Source organism: Laetiporus sulphureus (genome assembly GCF_001632365.1).
Source record: "Laetiporus sulphureus 93-53 unplaced genomic scaffold LAESUscaffold_44, whole genome shotgun sequence".
NCBI classification, from domain to species: Eukaryota; Fungi; Basidiomycota; class Agaricomycetes; order Polyporales; family Laetiporaceae; genus Laetiporus; species Laetiporus sulphureus.
The window spans coordinates 17635-27245 of NW_024468553.1; the positions used below are offsets into that span (position 1 = coordinate 17635).

General features: G+C 54.0%; 6 protein-coding genes across 6 annotated transcripts; 3 read left to right on the forward strand and 3 right to left on the reverse strand.

Moving 5' to 3' along the window:
- Window positions 1-508: 508 nt before the first annotated feature.
- Window positions 509-771, reverse strand: LAESUDRAFT_729643 (uncharacterized protein). The gene has a single exon (XM_040909676.1). It carries the CDS (start codon window positions 736-738, stop codon window positions 568-570), a length of 171 nt encoding a protein of 56 aa, XP_040760620.1. The 5' UTR covers window positions 739-771; the 3' UTR covers window positions 509-567.
- Window positions 772-1192: 421 nt separating this feature from the next.
- LAESUDRAFT_729644 (uncharacterized protein) lies at window positions 1193-1680 on the forward strand (the record flags this gene model as incomplete). The annotated part of the gene is made up of 3 exons (XM_040909677.1): window positions 1193-1344; window positions 1424-1499; window positions 1559-1680. Coding segments are annotated over exons 1-3 (284 nt in total), but the record flags the coding sequence as incomplete, so codon positions are not given.
- A 365-nt stretch (window positions 1681-2045) lies between these two features.
- Window positions 2046-3101, forward strand: LAESUDRAFT_814944 (uncharacterized protein; the record flags this gene model as incomplete). Its single annotated transcript, XM_040914644.1, has 3 exons — window positions 2046-2067; window positions 2120-2212; window positions 2267-3101. A coding segment is annotated over exon 3 (639 nt), but the record flags the coding sequence as incomplete, so codon positions are not given.
- A 2637-nt stretch (window positions 3102-5738) lies between these two features.
- Window positions 5739-6269, reverse strand: LAESUDRAFT_609773 (uncharacterized protein; the record flags this gene model as incomplete). The annotated part of the gene is made up of 1 exon (XM_040903153.1): window positions 5739-6269. A coding segment is annotated over one exon (531 nt), but the record flags the coding sequence as incomplete, so codon positions are not given.
- Window positions 6270-7205: 936 nt separating this feature from the next.
- On the forward strand, window positions 7206-8045 carry LAESUDRAFT_385902 (uncharacterized protein). The gene has a single exon (XM_040902269.1). It carries the CDS (start codon window positions 7407-7409, stop codon window positions 7884-7886), a length of 480 nt encoding a protein of 159 aa, XP_040760624.1. The 5' UTR covers window positions 7206-7406; the 3' UTR covers window positions 7887-8045.
- Window positions 7903-9041, reverse strand: LAESUDRAFT_762317 (uncharacterized protein; the record flags this gene model as incomplete). Its single annotated transcript, XM_040913075.1, has 5 exons — window positions 7903-8190; window positions 8233-8347; window positions 8672-8727; window positions 8801-8848; window positions 8904-9041. 5 exons carry the CDS (start codon window positions 9039-9041, stop codon window positions 7903-7905), a joined length of 645 nt encoding a protein of 214 aa, XP_040760625.1.
- Between the last annotated feature and the right edge of the window lie 570 nt (window positions 9042-9611).

The window sequence follows — 9611 nt, forward strand, 5'->3', positions numbered from 1 at the left end:
ATGTAAGTGCATTCACTCTCATCGAACGCCGGACGTCGATGTTGCTCTGCGCATGCGCTGACCGTGACGAATACGAGGTTCTGTTGTGTTGAATCATCGCAACCATATGTGGCTCGCCTATCCCAGAATTACTGCGCTTCGCCTTTTCAGCGGCGTCCTGGTGCGTGCCATGACAGCATCCGCAAATTGTGGGTACGAATAACGTGCCCGCGCTGTCCATAGAGTGAACAGACGATGTCGTGTTGAAATCGACGGTCGCTGTCGCACGCATTGCGCACTGCACCACCTGCACATGAACACGGAGCTTGCAGCACACATGTAGGGCTGTCTTGAACAGCCAAGCACTCAGCGTGGCTTCTCAGCGTCCATTTCTCAGCGGTTCCTGTTATCCGGACTGAGTCTCTTGATAGCGCTTGGTTGCGGTGCTATCGATCCCTGAAATTGCAGGCCGATTAAATGCAGCACCGCCTTGAAGCCGTGACACGCCCAACAGCCTCGCAAGGAATTTGTCTTCAGAATCATCGGAGTATGACATGGCGCCGTTGCTACCAGGTCGTGCATGGGAACCTAGCTGAGCTGCGTGTAGTGGTGCGGGCAGCAGACGCGAAGGTGCCACTCACTTTGATGTCCACATAGAGCATGAGAAGTACTCACAGTGCTCCGGATAGTAATAGCTGGAGTCGAGAGGTTCCGAGTACAGTGTGCTGAGACGCTCTTCTTCCGCCGTCCGTAGAACATGCCCGACTCAATTCCACGCCGCTGCACGCTGATGATCCGGTATTGATCGTGCAAGAGTCAGACTTCGACAGCTAACGCTCAACCTGGCCGTGATCCACTCGAATAAGCCTTGGAGTAACCCGGATGCAAGAGCTGCATTTATGAAATAATCAAGTAGTATTGGGCTGCTTGGGTTACATCCCAGCCTTCAATTGTACGCTATCCCGTCGTATAGCGAATTCGTCTCACATAGAAAAAGAAGCGTTAGCAGCCAAGTACTCGATGATGAAATAAATGGCAAGAGACTCACCCATCCTGCTTCTGAGCTTTCCTGCAGCGATAACGATCGCTTCGTCTGAAAGAGATCGCAACTTTCGCGAGATTCTGAGCGTGAACGATCCGTAAGTCGTGTCACCTCTGAGTTGTGGTTCGACCTGCCAAAGACCTTCTCGGTAGTTTCATGACCGAAAGCCTGTTTGTCAGCATCTTGCTTCATTTCTGGCAAGCGCGCTCCGTGGAATGATGCCGCACTACGATCAATGGATCAGAAGAGAGACTATTCGAGCGAAGGCTGGAGGATGTTCCGAGTTGCCAAACTGAGAGGCATCCGCTCAGCCGAACTTATGTCTGCGGAGAGTGGTTCAGAACAGCACAGATGGAGTGAGATCAACTATAAATCAATGTCACCAAGATGCGTCAAACACACCAAAGACAGACCGGACAAACGCGCAACTTTCGTTCGCCCCCCTCCGAGCACTTATCTCCGGATTCATCTACTTTATCCTCCCGCGGCCTGCAGCCCATCAGCACAAGTTGCCTCCCAAGGAACGCAAGGACGTACCCTTGAACCGCACTCCACCCGTATTCCGATCCGCCTCCCGCTACGGTATCGCGCCTCTTTGCTTCTGCCACCTCTCCTGCCTTGCATCGTACTGTCCCTCCATGTCTTACCCCGGCTTGAGTGTTCTCTTTTGCGCTCGCTCTTCAAGGCTCTTCGACTCGGACTTGCCCTTCTGGTGCCGGTGGCGATAGGTGGCGACTCTCGCGAGTCTCTCGCGTGCGCTGCACTGATGCGTGACAGCAGACGCGTACCGTCACGCGTTACGGTGGCGGCGCAATGCCTTTGTTCGTTGACCATCCGACTCACTCCAGTCCTTGACCAGCGCGCCTCAGCTTAGCTTCTAGATGGACGCGTTCACTACTTCACCACCATAGTCTCCAGCTGGTCCTGTACACAGCATCAAGGAGTAAAGAACAGTCATCACGCGCTCAGAAACTGCATCTGGGTCTCGACGATTACAAGCGCTATGGCAGACAGATGATCCTCGACGGGATAGGCCTTCCGGATAGGCAAGTGTCTTTCGATGAACTATGCAAGGCGGCTGACCTGAGGTCCGTTCAGGACAACTAAAGTTACAGAATGCGTCCGTGGTTGTGGTTGGCGCGGGCGGTCTGGGGTGACCTGCTCTGCAGTATCTCGCAGCAGCAGGCGTAGGTGAGTCCTCTTGAGCCCATCAACTGTGCGCGTACCGAGCAGTCTTTCGATCAGGCAGGCTGGGCATCGTTGACCATGATGTCGTGGAGTTGTCCAATCTACAACGGCAAATACTACACACCGAAGCTCGCGTTGGAATGCATAAAGCTCTCTCCGCTGCAGAAGCTATCAAGTTCACGGTGCATCGCACCTGTACGATCGACTCATGCGCTGCAAAAACAGATAATCCCTATATAGCATCAACTCTCGCATGCAACTCACCGCCATCACCACCGCCTTCACCGCGTCCAATGCGCTCTCCTCTCTCCGACTACACCTCATCCTCGACTGCACCGACAACCTCCCCACGCGCTACCTCCTCTCCGACACCGCCGTGCGCCTCGGTCGCCCACTCGTCAGCGGCGCCGCGCAGCAGTTCGACGGCCAGCTGTGCACGTCCAATCTCGGCCCTGGCGAGGGCCCGTGCTTCCGCTGCCTGTTCCCGAAGGCATTGACCCCCACGCTGGCTGGCTCGTGTGAGGAGCTGGGCGTGCTCGGGGTGGTGACTGGTTTCATTGGGAATTTTCAGGCGCTGGAGGCGATCAAGATCATAATGGGCCTGCACGGTGCCTGTGCAGCCTATGAGCTCAGCATTATGAGTGTTAACTCGAAACGTGAACTTATAGATGGGAAGCCGACCATGCTGATATACTCGGCGCTCAGCACGCCGCCATTTCGAAGCATCAGGCTACGCTCTCGACGGCCGATCTGTCCCGCATGCGGTAACGAGCGCGAGAAGGTGGGCACCATCGAAGAAATGGACCATGTCATGTTCTGCGGCGGGGAACGCCCGGATTGGGTCGGCAAAGGTTTAATGGAGGACAGGCCAGGCAGTCGAATACGCGTCAAGGTACGGAGACTCGTCGGTGGCTTATAGGATTCCTTCTGAGTATACACACAGGAATCAAAGATATACTTGAAGGGTGCAGCAATTGGGTACGCGTGTGTACGGTTTCAAAAACAACAAGCCATTCTTAGGCTCTCATGCCTCTGCATCTGTCTGGAAAGCCTCCACAGGCCCTTGACCGTCGTCAATCGTTACCAGTAAGTCTTCGTACCATTCTCACCCCTTAACGTCGCCGACGATCTTTCGTACGTTGTCGACATCGTCCTTCTTCAACTTCCCTGCCTCGGTCACACCGCATATCACCGCCATCACATCAAGTTCGCATTGTGTCCCCCCAGTGGATCGCTCTCCTTACGATCTGCTCTTGTACCTCGATGTCATACCATGTCGATCACAACCGCAAGCTGTTAGGATTTCGGGGCTCGCCATCTGCGACGAGAGAAGAACGGGCGCGCGGACGATCTCCACGCAAGTTATGATAGTTTGGTGGTACTGTTCATCCTGGGTGTGCCTGCGAGCTGATTTGACTCGGTCGTCGGACTGTACGTGCTTTTATTGATTTTGCCGTCCTAATGCTCGCTTTCGCTCAGCTTCCTCCGGACATCAAAGGAAACGACGGGTAGGTAAGCATTACCGCTCTCTGCGCCTCCTTGCACCCGCTGACTTATGCTTCCTTCAGCGTCACACCTATGCGAGCACGCTTTCGTCGTGAACGGCTCGGATCGATGACACGCGGCGCTTCATCGGACGCATCGACGGAGCAAGAATTGATTCCCATTCCCATTGTCTTTGCCGTACGCATTCGTCCAAGTCGTCCTCCCATCCGGCGAGGTTTTGTGCTGACGTTCGCGTCAATGGTTTGTTGTTTCCCTTTGTCTAGTTCCTCGTCTCGCCTTTTCTAGGATATGTATCTCTTCGGTCGGCTTGTGGGTCTGATGTTCTCTCGAAATTGTAGTCTCGGTCTACGGTCTCATCTTCTTCTCTCATTTATATGGTCTCTGCTAATGTCTGTGGCCTCGGTCTGTGTGCATTTGCTCGGTCTTCATCTCGGATTACTCTTGCATATGTCTGGTTTTTCTTTCAGCCACGCTAATGACTTTTGCTACTCCGGCATATTTCAAATGCCTCGAGTAGAAAGAAATTCGCCTTTACTGCTATTATGTAAATTACGTGACTGTCGATGTTACACCGCTTGAGACTCGTTGGGATGGCGCCCTATGGGATCAGGCTGACCACTGAAACCTCTGCTATGCATTCGTAGTCCTATAAGAACGAACCTGCGCAGTAAAGACATAGATACAAATCAAGCGAAGCGAGGGATATACGAAATCTTGTCCGTCGTGTAGTAGTTACATCCGGCACTGAGTACACAAAACTGGCATAGAAATACTGCGGCACAATCGAGAACATATCAGCGATGTGAGGTGAGCGTCATAAAGACTTTCTGCGAAGACGGTGATTACGAGGAAAGCGGGGGGAGAGATCATGATGACCTGGACGAGGCGTAAATGTGATGGTCGGCAAAATAAGACGCGGGTATGCAATAGGCCGTGACAGTGAACATGGCAACGACATGCCGTATCGAAGATCATGGCGGAGGCGCGACGAAAACAGACGAGGTTGGGTGAGAGTACGATGCTCGGTATGAAGTCTGGATATGGGATAGACTTGGCCGGGAAAGAGGGAGAGCGTAGGAGCTGCACGTCCAGGATACGTTCGAAAGGAGAGTGAAGGCGAGATGGTATAACTGCAAAGGCAGTAATTGGCTATGCGGCGGCTTGCTCGGCTAGACGAAGCTGTTTATCGGCCGATTGACTCCCACTCCATGTACTCTCGACGTCCGCCTGAGGTGTCGGTTATAATCAACACTGCATGTATGTGAGTTCAGTCAAGTATCCAAGAAGCGAGGATGACGCACGTCAACATGTTCTTGTCGAACAGTTTAGGAAAACGCGCACAGATCTCTGTGCAACGCCCAACACGCTGTGACTCTCTCAACGGTAATCCGAATAGTCCAATGTCTATAGACACGCCTCGCAGCTTGGGGAAACGTCCCTCGGCCAAAAGCTCATCAATCTGAATGCAGACCTCCGGATCGAAAGCATTAAGCAGGGCATGTGTTCTTTTGCCATCGTTATAGTCTTGTATTTGAAAACCGATATCTTTGATATCTTTTGATGATATTGTGTTGAGCAGAGGCAGCAGCTCACTCTGGATGAAAAGTTCAACATCATTCATTACTAAAGTGCTAACGGCCAGTCGCAGTTGCTGCAGATTGACATTTGCTTCAAAGCTGATAGGGTGCACTCGAGAAGTATGAGCCACGCTGTGCACAGAGCACTGTTTGATGGAATACTCACAGAGCAATGACTGGAAACTGCCACCGACATCCTCCGATGGTCTACGTAAACTGATTTTTGCCGTCTCAAGTCTCGTGCCGGCGACGTTCAGCATGTCTTGAATGAAAGCAACAGCCGCGGCAGAAACTCCTGAATGTAGGTTGAGTGTTTTGAGAACAGCTTGATGCAGCAGACCAAGAAGAATACGTCCAATGTCTTCGAAGCACGACAGGTCATAATGAAAGGAAGTCACTGTCGTCAAAGGCATGCGGTGGCGTTCAGGCAGTGGCGCCATGGACCTCGGTTCGCTCCAGCACAGAGTCCACAAACGAAGGTGCTGCAGACGAGGAAATGAACAGATGAACTGAAAGAAGGGGCTCGCCGATGGCAACATCACCGAATATAGCTTCAATGATGTGAGATGACTGAATTCGTGCAAACTCCAAAACGCTACATTGCGCGTAGGGCTCTGCTCGAAGCTGACAGCGGTGAGGGTGAGCTTGTCCAGGTTTGGAAGTTTCCCTGCGAGCATCACGAGAATCGATGCCCACTCCGGACCTGTCTTGAAAGGCCCGATCTGTAAGCGTCGCACACGGGCACCGAGGAGGGGTGTCTGCTTCAGTGACCTCAAAAAGATGAATGCCTTTTTCCGATTGTGGAGCACGGGCTCCTCGAAAAGGACCGCGCGGCTCTCGGAGTACCACCCTCGGCAAACGAGGGCGCATTTCAACAGAGCCCGTCTCTCGTCATACCATAAAGAGGACGGATCGAGATGGTCGATAATGCGCTCGCAGATCTCGGGCGGAAGCCGAGGCTGAGGGTTATTGATCGGCGGGGCTGGATTGGCGCCTAGTGAAGCGCCCATGGCAGGATCGAACGGCTTGTGTCCTTATATGAGCAAGTGCCCGAGAACACGATTGCGGCTGCTCACGAGTGATTATAATGTGCACGAGACGTGGAGGATGATCACGATGCAGAGGATGTCGATGAGCGGGAATGAGAGCGGGATGGACGGGCTGCGGTGACTGGAGGTGTGGAACCTCTTATATACGTGAACAACGCTTCGATTCTGCAGAACCGCAGACCTTCACGAGTCCGATACGGTCCGCTGGCGCTCACACAGCCTCTATTGGCGAAAATTGATCATCGCCTACCGCATTGTGCAACGATAGAGGCTGTGGCACTGTAGCACTGGACGAACTTCAGTTCCTACGTTCGCTGTCTGTTACCCGGAAATTAAGGACGCACGACACAGCACAACGATGTAAGTGCATTCACTCTTATCGAGCGCCGTACGTCGATGTCGCTCTGCACATCCGCTGACCGTCACGAACACAATGTCCTGTTGTGTTGCTTATCGTGAATCATCGCAATCATATGAGGCTCGCCTATCCCAGAATCACTGCCCTCCGCCTTCTCAGCTGCGTCCTGGCGCATGCCATGGACAGCATTCGCAAGATGTAGGTATGAATCACGCGCCCGCGCTATCCATAGAGTGAACGGAGGATGTTGCGTTAGAATTGACGGTCGCTGTGGCAGGCACTGCGCACTGCACCACCTGCCCATGAACACGGAGCTTGCACACACATGTAGGGCTGTCTTGAACGCCCATGCCACTCAACCTGGCTTCTCTGCTTCCGTTTCTCAGCGGCTCCTGTTATCAGGCCCCGAGTCTCCCAATAGCGCTTGGTTGCGGTGCTATCGATCCCTGAAATTGCAGGCCGATTCAATGCAGCACTGCCTTGAGGCCGTAACACACCCAACAGCCTCGCAAGGAATGTGTCTTCAGGATCATCGTAGTATGGCATGGCGCCGTTGTAACCAGGTCGTGCATGGGAACTGACCGACCTGCGTGTAGCCGTGCAGGCAGAAGACGAGAAGGTGCCGCTCACTTTGATGTTCACCAAAAGTGATCAGCGCGCTAAGGAGAATACTGGGTCCAACAGCTCCAGTTGAGACACCGAGCACAATGCGATGGAATGATCTCCTGCCGTCATCAGCAGAACATATCCGACTCATTTCTCCGCTGCTGTACGGCGACGAACTGACAATTACTAGTGTTCATCGTGCAGGAATCAGATCTAGACAACTTACGATCAAAGACAGATCCAATGAACGCGCAACATTCACTCGCCCCTCCGCGCACGTATCTCAGAATCGACATATTTTATGCTCCCGCGGCCTGCAGCCCATCAGCACGAGGACCCCTGCCAATAAACACATGGACGCACCCTTGAACCATATCCCACCTGTTCCCTCTCCAGCAGGTCCAGCTCGTGTCTCTTTGCCTCCGCTAGACACTCCTTCTTCTCCCCCTCCAGCCTCGCGTCGTACTATCCCTCCACCTTTTCACCCGGCTCGAGTGTTCTCTTTTGCGCACGCTCTTGCTCCTCGTCCCGGACTTGCTCCTCTTGTGCCGGTGTCGACCCTCGCGTGTGCTGATGCGTGACAGCAGACGCGTACCGTCACGCGTTACGGTAGCGGCGCAATGTTTGTTGACCTTCCAGGATCGCGAACGCGGTGCACTCACCAAGTATCCCGCCGAGAGCGCTACAACCGATGTCGACAAGGCTTGTCACGCCGTCGAGCACATCGTCCACCAAGCCGAGAATACTCGGGTCCGACGCGTCGCCGACGGTGATGCAACATTTGGTGGAGCCCGTGTTGCACTGCCCGCTGGAGCCGTAGTTGGGCATGGGCGTAGCGGTGGCGGCTGTGGGCGGAATGGTCGGGAAGGGGAGAGTAGAGGGCGTCTAGCTAGACGGGATGCATAAGGGCCAGGTGGTGGGCCACACGGCGCTCGGGATCATGTCGGTCGTGAAGACGGTCTCGGGCTCAGGCCAGGCCCAAGTGGACGAGGACGACTCGATGGCCCGGCTCCAAGTGGGCACGACAGATGAGGACGACTCGCTAGTGGATGGACGTGGTGGCAGTCGGGCAGACGTTAATGGTAACCGGCTCGTAAGTGGAGGCGGCGCGCACAGCGACGAGCATGGCGGCAGAGATGATGGTGAGGCTCTGCTTGGAATGAATTGTGTGGCAGAAAGGAGCGGCGGTCAACAAGCGAGTGATGTCGATGATTGCTGGAGGGACGGTCAGTGTGCTGCGAGCAAAGTTTAAAGAAAACGTACATGAACGAGCGAGCGAGCGGGAACTCAAAGGCGCGTGGTATTTATTGCGGAGAGGATGGATGGCTGCGATGTCGTTCAAACTGCTGTCGCGCGGTCTGCGAACGTGAAGTTGACATGCGAAGGAGACTCATTGCGCGCGGAGGTCAACCCCTGCACTCCCTAGTGCATCGTTGAGCGTTTCCACCGAGCTCGATGCAACTGTGCACGCAGCAGACGAGACCTAAAGCTGTACAGGCTGCTGTGCGGTCTGCGGTGCGGGAAACGTGTACGAATCTTGCGCCTGTTGTTGATAGCCTATTAGCACGGCTGGTGTGCCTGGTAATAGCTCGCTCTACACGAATATATGACTGGATGTGCAGCATCGACAGCGTATACTCCAGTACGTAGATTGCTGTGAGGAGCAACGCACGATTGCCCCATTGTGCGGCCGAGAATGTTGGCACTGGTGTTTGCGAGTCGTGCCCTTGCTTCATTGTGAGAGAAAGCAGAAGAGCTGGGAATGGTCATCTCAGGGTCGTTCAGCACGTCGTGAATCAATCAAGCTGGGGGCAGAGAGGTAGAGAGTGTCGAGGTGAGCGACCAGGCGCGTTGTGGCCAGCCTTTCGGTGGCAGTGACCCGGGTACTGCCCGAGGACGAATGCTTTCGCCCCTCTGACACCCCTGATCGAACACCTCGGCCAATATTCAGCCTTTTTTTTTTATATACAATTTATATCCTGCCCCGAAGGGGCGGTCGGAGGTGTGTAAATACATGTCTTGTAACAACGGAGGACCAGACGCATCTGGGGGGGGCCAATATTCAGCCACACTCCCCTTAGGCTCTCCTCGTACTACCTGTCCGTTCGTACCTGCACGCTGAGCACCTGCGCTGTCCACTGTCCATTGAAGTAGAGAGCAGGACATAGCAGATGATGGTGAGCATCACACCCGCAGTTCTAAGCACAATTCACGTTCCATCGCCCTCCGCGTCGTCTGTCAATATTTCCTCCATGGCCAATGCAAGTTCGATGGTCAATGCAAGAATGAGCACTCCCGCGACGGTA